Source organism: Caretta caretta, chromosome 21 (assembly GCF_965140235.1).
Source record: "Caretta caretta isolate rCarCar2 chromosome 21, rCarCar1.hap1, whole genome shotgun sequence".
Taxonomy (NCBI): domain Eukaryota; kingdom Metazoa; phylum Chordata; order Testudines; family Cheloniidae; genus Caretta; species Caretta caretta.
The window spans coordinates 3,329,358-3,346,179 of NC_134226.1; the positions used below are offsets into that span (position 1 = coordinate 3,329,358).

At 42.1% G+C, this 16,822-nt stretch overlaps 1 protein-coding gene across 6 annotated transcripts in view; it reads left to right on the forward strand.

The window, feature by feature from the left end:
• The window catches only part of KCND3 (potassium voltage-gated channel subfamily D member 3), a 225,329-nt gene extending 209,364 nt beyond the window's left edge, over positions 1-15,965 (forward strand). For 5 of the 6 annotated variants that reach the window (XM_075121931.1, XM_075121930.1, XM_075121932.1 and 2 more), the window contains 4 exons: positions 899-991; positions 5,218-5,274; positions 6,344-6,591; positions 9,385-15,965. In XM_075121931.1, the coding sequence (XP_074978032.1) occupies positions 899-991; positions 5,218-5,274; positions 6,344-6,591; positions 9,385-9,586 (600 nt within the window). In that variant the 3' untranslated portion in view covers positions 9,587-15,965. The remainder of the gene's footprint in view (positions 1-898; positions 992-5,217; positions 5,275-6,343; positions 6,592-9,384) is intronic. The other variant, XM_048826366.2, reaches the window with a different exon arrangement.
• Positions 15,966-16,822: the final 857 nt, after the last annotated feature.

Below are 16,822 nucleotides of genomic sequence, written 5' to 3' on the forward strand. Positions count from 1 at the left end.
TTATTAATAATAATAATTTGCACATCTCCAGTGCCTTTTATTCAAGCTGCTTTTCAAACAAAGGGCTTGATCCTATGAAATACCAGACACTAACAGCTCTCATTGAAACCATAATGGCACTTAGCCCCCACACAGAAGCCTTACCATATCACTAGAGAGCAGATACACATCAGTTCCATTTTAGGAGACTGAGGACAGATTTAGAGATGTTACTAGAGCTTGGACCAGAACCCAGGAATCCTGGCCCCTACTACTATCAGTCTATTCGGTAACACCCCACAAAGCCAGTCATGGGCTGTTTTTTCCTACTGCCTGTCTTCACTGTTTCACCTCAGGTCATTGTATGTTTTGTACCATTTCCCACCCAAGAGACAGGATCATAAAGCTACATACCACCTGCTTCCTGAATTATACCCCAGCCACTGGTTCATTCTTGACTTAAAAGGAGACTAACAAACTCCTCACTCCCAAGCAAATCACCCTCTTCTTGGAGGCAGTAGGGTTTAGGGTGAAACTTTTTGAAAGTTGTAGCATTGCCATTCTGAGCTTTCAAACATCATGACTTTTTTGAAAAATAATAAATTGTGAGTTCTTTTTCCTTGCCTGCTGTTTTCTGGGTCTTTAGGCCACACTCTGGTCATGTTTCCAAGCTCTTCTCCATAACCACAAAGGGCTACAAACTTACTTTTTTTAAAAATGAAAACTGAGATTCTGACCTGAATCCAGGAGCTGGAGCTTTAAGGAAAACTCCAACTCCCAAGACTCATGATAAAAACATGAAAGTTGGCAACACTGGAATTGTCACCTTTCCCCCAACTCCTCCCCTGTACAATCTGACATGGTTGTTCCCTTTATCCCCAGGATTTCAAGCCTGATTCTTCTTTCTCTGGTTGTTTAGGGTTCTAGTGATGATGAGCAGCACATCAGCAAATCCACCTCGCTGATCGAAAGCCAACATCACCACCTGCTGCACTGCCTGGAAAAAACAACTGTAAGTAGCAACAGGACCCTTTCTAAATCTGATTAAATCCTTTGCTCCTGGGTCCAGGCTTCCTTTGGAAAGGACATGGGTGCAGTATGCTCCTCTAAACCAACACATGCACTCACAAACACTCATCCCCGTTGGCGATAAAAATATGTGTCAGTGAAGTGATGGGTCCTGAATTTCAGAAGTTCCCTGGAATATGTCACATGGGGAGAGATTCACTTTCTTTTTGTGAATTGCTTCACAAATAAGCATTGTGCAAAATGCTAACAGTGTACATCTGTGTAAAAGGAAAAAGGGATGGATTGTCCTGTGCAGGCATTTACACCAGGGCACAGTCAGTGCAAATCACTATCCTTCTGATCGGGTAGCATTTCTCCGCCTCCTGGCACTCACTTTGCAACTGGTGCAAATGACAGTACAGACTGCAGGGCAAACAGCCACTGCAGAGCAGAGAAACAGCCTGCAATGACCAAAGAGACAGATTTGCGGGAGTAGGCTTTAACCATGGTTTCTGAACTAGGGCTAAACTCAGTTTGTCCTTGGCTACACTTGCAGTTAAAGTGCATATATCATGGGGGGGAGGGATAGCTCAGTGGTTTGAGCATTGGCCTGCTAAACCCAGGATTGTGAGCTCAATCCTTGAGGGGACCATTTAGGGATCTGGGGCAAAAATTGGGGTTGGTCCTCCTTTGAACAGGGGGTTGGACTAGATGACCTCCTGAGGTCCCTTCCAACCCTGACATTCTATGGTTCCTCTAAACCCATTGCTTCCACCCACTACCAATGATGTATGCAACTGCTGGCATGAAGTGGGCTACAGTGGGAAGCTGATGCCAGCAAACTCCAAGCCACACATATTCCCTACCACAAATAGGCCAGAGAAAACAACAACTGAGCCATTTAAAGGGAGCAGACGAGCCTTTTTGATGTGATTTAGTGACACTGTGCATGTCTTTCCTGACAAGCCTCATTTAAAGGAGCATGTAGTTCATCTGGAGGCCAGTCAAGTGGGTTCTCCTGTCATGACGTTTCACACATGCAATGCATGGTGCTGGAGTAAGACCCTAGGAAGCGCTATTTTTTAATTTTTAAATAGTTCTGTAAGCAGAAGTTCCTGGAAAAATTGCAAACAGATCTTTATCTCATGTACATTTCATTTCCAGCTTTATATTCACTGGTGATTTGTGGTAAAGGGACATAGTGCCTATATTGTATATCATGGCCCATTCTGGAAAGACACCAGTGGGTTAAGACCTGTTAAGATGTATCCCTTTCCTTATCTGCATCCACCATCAGATATGACTTTGATTTCTGACCTGCATACATAGTCTCAATTTCAGTTTGGTTCCTAGCAGGATAACACCATATAGGTTTCAAAGATGCATTGGAAGAAGACCACTGGTTAAATACTTATAGCAACTAAATCCTACAGGTCCTGAAACTCATCATGATGAATTATGAGGCTAATCATTCCAGTGCTGACGCACTATATCAGTGACTGTTGGTTTCATTTTATAGTATAAATCGGAGCTTGCCTGTGTTTCTGATAACTCTGTATGTTACATTACAAGCAGATATTTCACAACCTGACTCTTCAATTGTTTAGAATTCTGTACTTACCCTTAAGCTTTAAATAGTATATTTCAAATATGGCTCATATCATGTGATCGTTATTACTATTTGCAAAGTGCCATAAATTTGCCTGGTATTTTACAGAAAATAAAAAGATAAGATCTCTGTCCCAAAGCGTCCACCATCTATTGTCCGGATCCTGCTTAACTTTAACACATGCTTAACTTTACACACTGTGACAAGTTCTACTGACTGTCAGTGAATAAAGTTAAGCACATCTGTAAATCGTTGCAGGGCTCAGGCCTACATTAGACAAACTTCAGGCCAGATGATGACAGCCTTGCTCCGGAGTTGTACTTTTTTCCACAAGTACTCCCACTGATTTCAGTGAGACTGCTTGTCATATAAGTTGCTATTCAGTATGAGTAAGGCGATACCGTCTGGCTCAAAATGAATTATAACAACAGACAATTGGATCAAAGGGACAGCAGCAGAGAGAGGAGAATGCAGGGCAGAAGATTTTCCTTGTATTTTCTTTTGTATTGGCCCCAATTTATTTTGGCCGAGGTGCCAGTGCAGGGTTAGGAACAGGAATATAGAAGCATTACTGCATTGAGTAGAACCAAAGAGAGCCACAAAAACTAGTGAGGTGAACTGTCCTGCCGTTGCAGTCAGATATTTGCATCAGCTGTTGAAAATTTTCTGAATTTTGATTTTTGGACCAAAAATGTCATTGCCATTTTGAATTTGGATGAACACTGCTGAAAAAAAAATCCACAAAATATTTGCTGCATTTTCCCCACATTTTCCAGCCTGTCCCAACCAGGATGAGATTGTCAGCCAGGTTGTCACATATTTGCGTATCACAGTTAGAGCTGATCAAATCATGAAAATAATTATTTGAAAATAATGTACTTGATGAATAACAGTGTAACCCACACACCTCCTGGGTGTGGTGTTCTGTCCCTTCTAGTAGCACTGAGATGAGAGAAATAGATGTAGATGATTGAGTCTGCTCTACAGCCTTAGCTAGCAGCCAGTTGGTTTGAGGCTCATGCACTAAGTTTCGGAGGCCCCAGGTTCGATCCTGCCTGCTGACAACTGGGGTCTGTTGGCATTACAACAGCAAAGAAAATAATTTTGTGTCTTCAAAAAATGCATAGAACTGTTTGATTAATGAAAACAGTTAATTTTGAATACATTATTTGTTGGGTAATGGGGAAACAGAAGATAACTAACAACTTGAATAAGTTACAAAAACGGGTCAAGCTGGATTCCTCATTTTCCACTTTTTAAATCAAGATAAGTTTTTTTTAAAAGATCTGCTCTACTTCAAAAGGAATTATTCTGGGGAAGTTCTATGGCCTGTATTATGCAGGAGGCCAGACTAAATTATCACAATCGTCCCGTCCCATCTGGCCGTGGAAATCTCTGAATCTCTGAACTGTTGAACAAACTCTTCACAGTAGTCATATGATCAGCTCTAATCATGATGCAAACACCACCAGGATTTTGTTTAAGGTGGGTTTATTCTGATTGTGGTTTTTTGGCTCTCTGCAACTCTGCTCAGCATTAAGTGGCTGTTCAGTTCTTGAACTTTGAGTGCTGCTGACCTGGAGTATCTACGTTTTCAAAAAAGAGATTGTCATTCAAGGAGTCAGATGCAGCATGTTTAGATTGTGGTTCTCAATGCATTAGTCAAAACAGCTCAATCAATTTTTGTGTTGAAATTCCTGTACTTCCTTGGCATTCTTAATCTATTAAGATATTATGCAAAAATGTCAAATCACAGCATATGAATTCTTAAACACTGAAGAGTCATTTTGCAATGTTTCAAAGTTGCAGGTGGAATGGAATGAGGAATGATCCATGTGCCATGGTTACCAACACGTTTCAAAGGGCAATTCACCTTTCCTGAAACTAGACAGAGGGATTTTAAAAGTACATTCTTTATTTTTACAGTATCTGCAGTTGTCACTAGAATAAAGTCTTACAATTTAACAGCTGTGAATGGCCCACAAATCTGATGTGTTAAAAGACAAAGTGGCCTTGAGGTGCTTCCAACAATCATAACAAAAAATTGTTTGCTATGTTAACACAAGATTTTTCAGCTCTGTTCCCCACCCCAGATGTGAACACTGACATTCATATCCTACCCTTTCTCTGGCTGCTGCCTGGTTTGAGCCACATCCTTCAGCCAAAACCTTCCTTCTATATTTCCACAAAGGCCAATCAAAACACAGTCCCATTGCTTGTGTAACCCCTGATCCAGTCACACTGCAATCCCAATTGGGCAAGATCTGATTGAGTGGCTGAGAATTTGTTTTATCCTCTGCTTCTGGCTCTCAATAAATAAATAAAATAAAAAATGAACAAACAGCTGTAAATTGCCTTGCCCTTCCACTCTCTTTTAGAAAGAGAACACAAACAATTAAAATGCAAGGTTCCAGAACACTATGTTGAAAGAAAGATAAAGAAAAAGACTAATCTGATTTAGCAAATGAGTTTAGTAAAGGAAAGGCTCAATTGCCCATTCAAACTTGGGGTGCCAGATGGAATGCTGAGATTGAATGGATGGAATGCTGGGACTAAACTCTGGAATGCGGGAATGGACAATCAATCGTGTTTTTATCTTTTGTTGGCATGTTGTCCTGTAGGGATTGTCCTATCTTGTGGATGATCCCCTGTTATCTGTACGAACTTCCACCATCAAGGTATTTCCTTTTTAATTCAATCTGTTTTCTACGATCTCTGTAACACGTCCAGAGTGTTTGTTTCCTTTCTTGTTATTGGTCCTGTTCTTGAGAGTTTGTGCATGTGGTTCATTTTTTGCTGATACCTTTGTTCGCTGTAAGACCTAGTATCTGTTGCAATTAAAATTGATGACTGCCTTATCTCCAGTTCCCCCTTCCTTCTTTTCCAGTTCTGTTCGGTAAAAAGCAAAATTTGTATGTTAGGCATCTATGAATATTTATGTATGCGCCTAGATGTGTATATACTTTGGCTCTTGCCTACACTGTCCTCTACTCATTGGTGCAAGAGGCACTGAAGTTTTCCATGCAACTCTGCAGTTCTAGGCTACCCAACTTTGAAGTTCTAGGCTGCCCTTTATCATCATTTTCCTCCCCCTTACTCTTCCCACTGGCAGCTTCCACCTTGACACCTTTATTTCTGCCACATATAACTCAGCTGCCAGCCCAGCTTTGAATGGAACTGTAGGTGTGACATACCTTCAGGGATCAGCTTAACCAGCACACCATACCTAAACTTTCCAACTTGATGACCAATTGGTCCTGCTGACACAAACAGTACACATCACAGCCTTAGCCCCAAACACAAAGAAGACAGTGAGCCTGACTCTCCTTTCCACACAGGTTTATAACAGTGAGGCACCACAGATTTCACCAAAGTCACTTCAGGGATACAGGTGTGTCAGTGAAAGGAAAAATGAGGCCCAAACTATTTACGGATATGGAATGCGTAAGCCAGCTGGTCCCGACAGGCTGTTATGCCTCTGCCACAGCTTCTCTTATTCCCATGTTGTTGTGGGGGAGCAAATACGTTCTCTTGGTTGCCATGAGTAATGGGATGAAGTCATCTCCTTCCCGGTTGTTGTTTGCATTTTTAAATCTGGGAACTGTCTAGTGCAAGCTGTTTCAGGCACAGGGGCAGAGAGCTGAGGGGCTGACCTTTCCCACAAGAATAGCAAAAGGTGTTCTTGAAAATGAACCACCTTAGGGTAGCTACTGGCGAGAGTGACACTGTTGTTCTTTTCCCTGCCAGAACCATGAGTTCATAGATGAGCAGCTGTTTGAGCAGAACTGCATGGATAACTCAATGCAGAATTACCCCTCCACTCGCAGCCCCTCATTGTCAAGTAACAATGGCGGGTCCACCTCCTGTTGTTCTCGACGCAACAAGAAGACGACTCATCTTCCGAACTCCAACGTGCCAGCCACTCGCCTGCGGAGCATGCAAGAGCTAAGCACGATACACATCCAGTGCAGTGAACAGCCATCACTTACAACAAGGTACAGTGAGCTGACTGCTGACTGCTGCATGCAAACCTGCTAAGGGTGATGTCCATCTGAGATGAGTTTGGGGCAGTTTCTACTCACTCGGCCCAGGAGAAGTGGGTCCCACCTGGGATGATCTAAGTTCCAGTTCTACTAACATGCTCCCAGGAGAGGTGGCTCCTGGCTGCTATGTGCAACTCCGATGGACTTGTCCCAGAGGAAGCTGACCCAAGCTCTAGCTCAGTTCTTCTCCAGCCAGTTTGGACCCAAGAGAGGTGACTTCCAGCTGAGGCTCCCCTTGGTTCAGCCTCAGCTGTAACCAGATTGCTACAGCTCATGCAGGACCATTCCTGCAGGCCAGCAGGAGGCAATACCCAGCTCAGCACAGCTCTTCTTTGGCTGACCAGAGGGAGGCAGCTCTCAGTTTCTGCCAACCTGACCACAGCTGTGTGCTTGGTCATGAGCAATGCCAGACAGCATCGGTGCCAGGCAATCTGTATGTGCTGCATAAAGTACAGAATGGGTTGAGTTGTGCGAGTCTAATGTGTGATTAGTAACATCAGTGAAGCAAGATCTCTCTTTCAATAGAGGATTTTCAAATGGACTCTCCTTTCAAACATAATTTAGTGCATAATCGAGGCATCACCATCATAGTAGTTGAATGAACTTCTGAAGTCCTCGCCCTGTGCCCAGCCAAACTTCTTGTGCATTAGGTTTCAGAGTAACAACCGTGTTAGTCTGTATTCGCAAAAAGAAAAGGAGTACTTGTGGCACCTTAGAGACTAACCAATTTATTTGAGCATAAGCTTTCGTGAGCTACAGCTCACTTCATCGGATGCATACTGTGGAAAGTACAGAAGATCTTTTTATAACACCCATTTTTTCATGCTTTGTGTGTATAAAAAGATCTTCCGTACTTTCCACAGTATGCATCCGATGAAGTGAGCTGTAGCTCAGGAAAGCTTATGCTCAAATAAATTGGTTAGTCTCTAAGGTACCACAAGTACTCCTTTTCTTCTTGTGCATTAGGGAGCTTTGGAAAAGGGGAGGAGGCAAAGACTTGCATTTGAAACAGTAACTCCAGCCTTCCCCCTGATTCCAAAATGTATAAAATCCATTTTACCCACAGTAGAAATGCAGCTACCTCTGGGGCAAGGAGGATGCAGCTATTCTGCACCAGTAACATGATTCAGCAAGGTGTTTAAGTGAAGTATAATGTATGAGAATGGGAATGAGAAAGGGAATAGTGAGGGAGTTCATTCCCCATGGCCCTTTCAGGCATTAGCTCAGTATTTCCCAAAGGGTGGGGGTATCCCCTTGGGGGACAGAAAGGATTAGACTGGAGGAACGGACAGGCCTCTCCGTTGTTTCCTACAATCTTCCATTAAAAAAAAAAAGTACATATCCAGCTATTATGGTTTTAAAGAAAACCTTGAAAAGGTTATCCAAGTGTAATCAACATCTGCCTGAGTCTGCAGCAAGCCTGAAACAAAAGCTCTGAAGCATATGAACTGCTCTGTTCATTTCAGTGGGTGCTCAAACCAATTCCAGTTATGACATTTTAAATGTCAAAACTGTTACAGATGAGCAGTGACAGAGCTATTACGAAGATCTGCACCCTCTACTGGGAGCAGCCGCTCATGGCGGGTTGGGCTTTAAGAACACATGGAGAGGCTGCAGTGAGAAGGAGGGACTGGGGATTCTTTTAATTTTCCTGATGCAGGGCTCAGTTTTCTAAGGTTTTGGAAACTCTGCCTTAGCCTCTTCAGCTGCGACTGTGGCTACGCAAGACAGCTAACAGCGGCAGAGCTGCACCGACGCAGTGGCACCCCTGGAAGCTCTCTAGCGTAGCTGCTCTAAGCCGACGGGAGAGAGCTCTCCCGCCAACTTAATTAACCCAGCCACAACGAGCGGCAGCAGCTCTGTGGGCGGGAGCAGCTCTGTGGGCGGGAGAGCACTGTCCGCACCAGCAGTTAGGTCGGTGTAACTGACGTTGCTCAGGAGTGGCCTGTTCACACCTGTGAGCGACCTAAGTTACACCGACGCAAGTGGCAGGGTAGACAGTGTGGGTGGGGTTAGTGGGTTACCGACACTGGATGGCTTTAACCCCACCCTTCTTTTTTCCTATAACTGCAGAGGTGTTATAACAGGCCACTCTACCTTGAGTGTTCCCTTACAATATGTGCTAACTACTTATGCTAAACAAGCTGTTCCACCTTGTATTTAGCTGTGGGGCCGGGAGTACGTTTCCCAGGCCTGACGCAGAGCTCAGTGTGGCTCGAAAGCTCGTCTCTCTTGCCACCAGAAGTTGGCCCATTAAGACACATTACCTGACCCACCTTGTCACACAGAAGTACCCAGACACTTGAGACATTAGGACAGAGTCTGTTAGTGAGTCAACCTGTAATAACAACAGCGGTGACTTTCCAACAGGGAACCCTTTATATTTTGAAAGGACAAGCCCTGTGTTTAAAGCAAGCCTGTTCGGCTGGTAACTGAGGACTCCTGCAGCTATGCAGATGCACAGAAAACAGACCTATCATTTTCCCGTGGTAATTAATTATAGGATGCAACTGATGCGGATCTAATAGGAATGCTCCCAGCTGCCAGATTCTCAAGACTACTGCAGGGGAAACAAGTAGAAAAAAGATAAAGGGATGGAGGCTTTGAAAGGAGAAATAAAACTGCACTGAAGTTTAAGCCTGCGGTCAGGGAGCCCTTATGGGCTCATAAGACTTTGGACCTGATTACTGACTCTTGTATTATTAAAAAATAAATAAATAAATAAAAATCCCTTTTGTTTTCTAGTCGTTCCAGTCTCAATATGAAATCAGATGACGGGCTGAGACCGAACTGCAAAACCTCCCACCTCACGACAGCCATCATCAGTATTCCTACCCCACCGGCACTGACGCCTGAAGGAGAGAGCAGGCCCTCACCGAGCAGCCCTCAACCCACTACGAACATTTCCACCACAAGCAGCAACATAGTCAAGGTCTCTGCCTTGTAAGGTGTCGTTTGAAGGAAGCAGCTGGAATGCCGGCGTCCCGCCCCCTCCACACCTTCATGTTCCTTTCTTGCTGCAAATTGTGCCTGGATGGACCAACCTGACATTTCGTCATAGAATTAGCAATGGAGACCTAACGAGGCAGCTTTCTTCAAACTCGCATTCATGCCATGGACTGAGAGAACAGATGAGGAGAGGGAGGAAGAGGTGGGTTGAAGAAAGGGTCTGTGTGTGCACGCGCCTGCAGAGAGCCTTGATTCAGGATATGACGCAGAAAATTGTTTCCAGAGGCTAGAGAAAAAGAACCGGCATGGCAACGAGAAAGTCAATAAAGAAACAAATATAACACTGTGTATCTCGGCACCTTTTTAAAGGTTTTTAATGGATAATATTTATTCATGCGGAAATGACTGAAAAAGGTGAAAAAAATGGATTTTGTGATTTTTTTTTCCTTCATGGAGCAGAATCTTTAATCAACCAAAATTACACATCTTTTTTTTTCTTTTATAGAGAAAGATTTAGACAAAGAAGACAGCTGTCCCAGAAATCTATTTCCGTTCCTCTGTGTGGTGTGGTGTGTGTGTGTGTGTGAGAAAAAGAACCACATCGAAATGACACACAAAGGTCTGAGCACATTTTCCTGATTTGGTGCACAGTATCAAACTGATTGCACAAGCACAGTGGCACACGTGCATGCACACACCCCCCCACACAAATAAATCTTTCACCCTGGAAGGCATTCTTTATTGAGATGATTTTGTAACCGCCTTTTAAGTCAATACAGTGCAACTGCAAACAGTGTGTTTGTCTGCTAATTATTGTCTGTGAAAACATATTTGTGGAAAAAAAAAAAAGACAGGCTTTTGTAAAGTGTTAGTCCCACATGGATTTCTGCTTTCTATTTTTGTTATCACTTACTTGTGACGAGTGTGACTAGACTACCAGTTCTGTATTTTTAAAAGGAAAAACATTAAAAATGTAGGAAAACTTCTTAAAATCCTGTGCACACGAATGGCAAAGAGTGTGGAAGCTCCCAACCCAACTGCACCAGATCATCAGAAATAGGATAGACTGTACCGGTCATCTATGCTAATGCTTTTTTATTTTTATATATGCTAATATTGGACATGCAACCCATTGTAAATCACAGCCAAGTAGCGTCTGGATCTATACCAGATCCAAGTAAACGCGGAGCCAACCATTCAGCATGGACTGAGAAGGTATTTGGCTTTTTAACGCACTCCTGGGGCTCCTACTGGCCGACTGATGGTGTCTGGGTTGCACTGATGTGGTAGGTAAACCAGTTTAGCAACTTTAGTCCTCCCCTCCCAGCACAGGAGCTACAGTGTGTATGCAGTTGAGCAGGGGAAGGGATACAGGGGTTTTGAATACCCGGGATATGGTGTGGAACAGACACCACTTTACTTTGCAGCTCTATTCTTCATCTGGGAAAAGTCACACACTTCTAGTCAACCAAAAACTGTAACTCTGTGTGGTACTTGCCAAGCTTAATACTTCTGACTAGTTCTATGGTGAATACTGACTGTTCTCCCTAAGATCTTTCTAGTAACAATATGGTCTTGAAATACAAGGACCTGACAGTTTCATTTATATATGACCTTTCTCCATTTGGAAAAATAAGTGGGAAATAATTGCTTATTCTCCTGCTACACATTCCTCAGACCACCTTTTTGTTATGGGTGCAATTCTTTCGCCACAGCACATACTGATCCAACATAGTACATGCCATCCACAGACACGTACAGTATAATGTAGTATTAATTATCACATCCAAATGCCTCAATCAGGCTCAGAGCCATGTTGTGAGGTGCTGAACATACATAGACACATAGAACATACAGACATAGACACAAACCCTGCCCCAAAATTGCTTACAGTCCAATAGATAGCAAGGAGCCATTTCATGCTTCCCTTCTCTCAACAGTAAATAGTAACTTCACTAACACAGCACTATCTGCCACACCACTCAAAGCATACCCCTGGGTGATCCAACAAAAGGATGGGGGGTTTTGCCTCTCAAAATGCACACTGATGTTATAGGACTTAAAATTATGCACTATCAACCCACCTTGTCAACATTCCTAACTTATTACTGGGTATCATGTGGACTCAGATAGCTGTTGTGATAACCCAGTAACCTACTGAGAAACTTATCCCATTCTAGGAATGATAAAGCTAGAGCTAAACATTCAGTAATGTCATAAACTGATGCCCGTTTGCTCCAGGGCTGGATAGCTCCCTGTATCACATTCTCCAGCACTATGTCCAGTCTGTTTTAAATCACTCAGGTGCTGTGGTTCCTTTGCTACTTTCCTCAGGCGGTTATTCTGTAGTTTACCATTAGCAATTTTTCTTGGCGCTTAACTTAATTGTCCCTTTGCTTCATTTAGTCCCCTTACGTCTGATCATACCCCTGCCCTATTGAACATCTTCAGGCCTAAACAAAGCCTGATTCTCCATTGCCTTGCACCTTATGCCCTCATTTACATCTGTGCAAAGTAAGGCTAAAATGCTACCATGCTGGCTGGGAATGTATTACTCCCACTGTGCACTCAGTTTGCATGGGTTTAAATGAACCAGCTACAGGGTGACAAAGAGCCAGGTCCTCGCCTTGTAGTCTCAGCTCTGCCCTTCTCTTCCGTTGGAGTCTTAAACAAGTCACTTCATTTCTCTGTGCCTCAGTTTCCCCATCTATTAAATGGAGAGAATGACACCCACCCATGGAAAGCACTTTGTGTACAGTGTATTATTATTAATCAAAGTATTTCCTGAACATTCACAATTTGTCAGGGACATAAAGAAAAACAAGAAAAACAGTGCTTGGGGTTCCTCTCTCTAGCTGTTTGGGCTCAGGCTGCCAGGGTAGCCCAGCCCTTTGCTATGTTCTGCATAGGCAAAATTATTTTTCTGCTTAATCAAAAGCATGCAGCATAACATTTCTATCATTACTTTAGCAAGTGCTGCCACACACAATCACTGGCTTGGCAAAGATCCTTGTGAATAGAAAGGGGGGTGAATCACAAAGGGTTGATTTCAATAGTTTAAGACAAAAATAACATTTATAATGGAGGCATTAGCCCATTTCAATGCTCATCTGAACAGGATTGGGGCAAATCTGCCCACCTGTAAATAACTGTGTACAGAACTCCCTGGGTTACACAGTGCAACAATAGCCTTGTAGTGAAAGCACTTTGCAGTCACTGAAATAGCACAGACCAGAATGAATCCACATGATATGTATTACATCGTACTGTACATATAAGCATAATTCAAATGTTTTACTGATAAACACAGAGCTGCAGAAAGAGCTCTGTGTTTCTGCAGGAGGAAGGGAGACCATTTGTTTTGATAAGCACAGGAATTGCTTGGCAGTCATGCACTCCCAGGGTAATGAGAGGGAACTGACTTGATTAGCTTATGTGAACATACAAAACATTACTGGAGATAGGGCCAAACCAAACCCCAGGTTTTGAGCACTCTCAGACATAGGTTAGTTTAGATCTGGCCTGGGATCCAAACTCTAGAGCTTGGGCCCTTCTCGCCCTTACTCACCTTGTTCTGTCCTCTAACCATTCCCCACCTTCATGCATAGAGATGTTATAGCTACATAAACCGGCAATTGCCTGCACCAACACCCCATTTACCTGAGGCACATGGAATGCAGTTTCTTCAGGGGTGGTTCTGCATGACAATACATACAGTAGGAGAGGGAATGTAGAACTGTACCGATTATGTTCCTGAAGGGCAGCTGGAACAGAGCAATCCGACGAGTAAATCCAATCAAAAAAATGCCAAACTGTTTTTCCCTTATTTTTTTTCCCACTTTTTTCCAGAATTTCTTGTGAATTTTTTTGTTTTCTCCTTAAAAAAAAAAAAAAAATTGATCATTTATATAGGGAAAAAATCATGTTTTCATATTTTTTTTAATCAGCAAATGTCAAAGGAAACAATTTTCTTTGAAAATTTTTGTTTCCTTTGAAATGCCATTTTGAAGAAAAAAGTCTCAAATTTTCACCCAACTTTACTGATGAGTCTATTTTCTTCTCAGCTGGCACTGGGTTGCTGCTTATAGCAGAACTGCACACGCTCTAGGAGCAAACACACCCATTGCAAATGACTGGTACATTCCCCTGCCCCAAACTTTGAAATCAAGCTACTCGCTTTGAAACCCTTCTCGCCTATCTTTGTTTTCTAAGAACTTCCAAGTCACTCAAAGAAACTACCACAAAACTTAAACCACTGTACAGAAATTAAAGATGGAAGAGACCATTTAGTCCAGCCCTTGCCAACACACAATTCTTCCCTGTAAAATATTTCCCAGTGCTTTTTCTAGACTAGATATAAATCTCCCCAGGGACAGGGCTCCCACTGCTTCACTTAAGAAATTATTTCAGCCTAATAGATCTCAATGTCAGCGAGTTTTCGCCTGGTACAAAGCCATAATTTTCCCTCCCTTATTTTTCATTCCATTACTCTTGATTATTTCCCCTTGCACTTGCTAAATAATCCCTCCCCCCTCCTTGAGTGTTAGCTGTGCACAAACAACCGAAGAATATAAAGTCTTGTCTTTGGCCAGCAAATTCTAATGCAGGAGGCTGCTTTTGGGTGCCAAAGGACTCATATTTTAAAGGTAAATGGGGGGCGGGGGGGGGGAGGAAATCATAAAATAAATAAGCTTGCAATTCTAAATTCTTAATAGAAGCAGCTTACCCACTGAAAAACTGAATTGCTATTTTCAACACTGGGAAATCACTTTATTTTTTATGGTGTTCAGAGTTGCCAAAGCCTAATTTTAAAGTTGCAGGTTTTCCCTGAAATAGCTGATGCCTCCGTAGCGTTAGGAGCCAGCTCTCACGGCTCTGATTTAGGTAACTGGAGGGGAGGGGGGAAGAGGAGTTCTACCAAGAGCCCAGATTTTGTCAGTTCAGTAGAGGAGGAGGTGCTTTTTCAAGTATTTTAGAAGTAAATCCATTTGTAATCATGTTGTCTGTTACACATGTTCTAATGCAGATTGGGGATCTTAAAAATCATCTTTAACTAATGGTTTGCAGTGTTCCCTGAAAGAAAGAGATTAAGACAGGGGCAATGTTGGATTACGGTGGAGTTACAAGTCAGCATGCAGCGGCTCAAGAGCAACAGCGGTTTTGAATAAAAAGCCTTATTTGCTAGGTTTAAAGCTTGATTGAATAATAATATTTGCAACTATTTTTTTTCTACATCGATTGTATTTGTGGAAAATTAGTAATTATTCTTCCACACTGGAAAGCTCTGTAGCTGATTAAATATTTTAAATTATTTTGCAAATTTGTGATTGTTTTCTGAGACATTTTGGTCAACTGCACTGAATGGTGTGACTTCATAACTGAGGTTACAGGCCTAACAATTAATGATGCCATAAATGGTTTAACTTCCTTTCTCGTTAGGATTTCCTTCTAGATCCTTAAGATTAATAATGAGATGCAATGTGGTTTAATGATTAAAATTGGGATTTAGGATCAGGATGCCTATATTCTATTCCTGACTCTCTTTCTGAATCACCGTGTGACCTCAATCAAGTCACTTTGCCTCTCTATGCCTCAGTTTACCCATCTGTGAAATAGGGATGATAATACTTTCTTGTCTCACAGCGGTGTTGTGAAGTTTAATAAATGTTTGCAAAGTGCTTTAGAGATCCTCCAATGACAGGGACTAGAGGAGGGAAAAGATTTATTTATTTATATTTGGGATACAAGACTGAGCCAGAAAGATTTCATGTTGATCAGTCAACCACACCACACAAAGATGTCTGTGAAAAATTCCTGCTATAGTCTTATTTTCAGCCAATAGTTTGTTATTTTTGTATGTATGTGTTCTGTGTTTCTTCTCCTTAAGTTTTGAACTGGCACTAGTCATAGCAGGTCATATAGCTGTTTGGATGAGAGGTTAATAACTATACAATGCTCTTCTCAGTTCTCTGTTGCAACCATAACTGGAGTTCCAGCTGGTATCTTGGACCAATGAAATATTTTACAAAAAACACGTGTGATGGTATATTTTTGATAATCAGTGAGACATTCCAATGCAATGGTGTTTTCTTTAAAGGTTTTATGTTATGAGAAACGCTCGCCCTTATTATTTTCTATTTTCGTACTATAAATGGGCTTTGCTTACAAGCATCACAAATGACAGACAAAATGTACTGTACAAAAGGGCAGGTAGATTCATTTGAGAACACCCTTCTAAAGAACTCTACGTTTCTGTTGTCTTCTTTTTGACTTGTAGTGCATATGTTGAAACTTGTATATCATTTACAGTATTGAGTCTTGTGCCACTGCTGTACCTGATGTATCCAACCTGGATTAAACAGAGTATATGCCACAAATACTAAGATTATGCTGTAGATTTCTTTTAGAAGAAGTTTTTTTTAAAGGCATGTTGTTTCTTTAACATTACCACCACCAAGGTATTTATGATACATAAAAATGTCAGTTTAAACATAAATTCCCTTTCTTCTATTACCAGAATTCATCCATCCAGAAAGTTTGTTTTAATGGCAATAGGTTTTGAAATTCTATTTTATTTTTTTATAAAAATCTGGAAGTCTGAAGTGCTTTTCCCTAGCCCAGTTTGCATTCTTTTTCTTTCAAGGGGCAGCATTCCTTGCAGATCAACAGCTCTGTACTTTACTACAAATGGATGGCAATGGATCTAGTATAGAGAACAAGATGCTTTGGAGACCTTCCCCCACATGCTTTTTTGTGGGGGGGGGGGGGGAAGGGGGGAGAGCCCAGGCTACTGTAGAATTTCCTTGGACTTCATGAAAAGAAATCAAACCTGTCAGCACACCCTCTGCCCCGCCTTCTGTAGTTATTTCCCTGTAAGCAGTCAAAAGTTTGTGTTTCTTTTCATTGTCAATGAAAGACGCTTACAAGATTTTAGGCCATGCTAAACACCATGGATATCTTTACTATCTATACAATCTTTGCTATACAATTCTCAGAACGGTCCCTTTACCAGAAGGCTACTCTATGACTTGTTAGCTTGACTTGTTCATACCCACTCTCAAGCATATGGGACTTTGCTTCCCCAATTATGGAGTTATAAGGACAGCTGCTAATGGCATAAAAAGATAGTGAATTTCTTCCTCTCTTTAGACGGTAGGGAAGGATTAAGTTCTCATGTCAACTATATTGTAGCATTATCAGCTTCTCACACGTCATTCGGTTGCAGCCCATACAC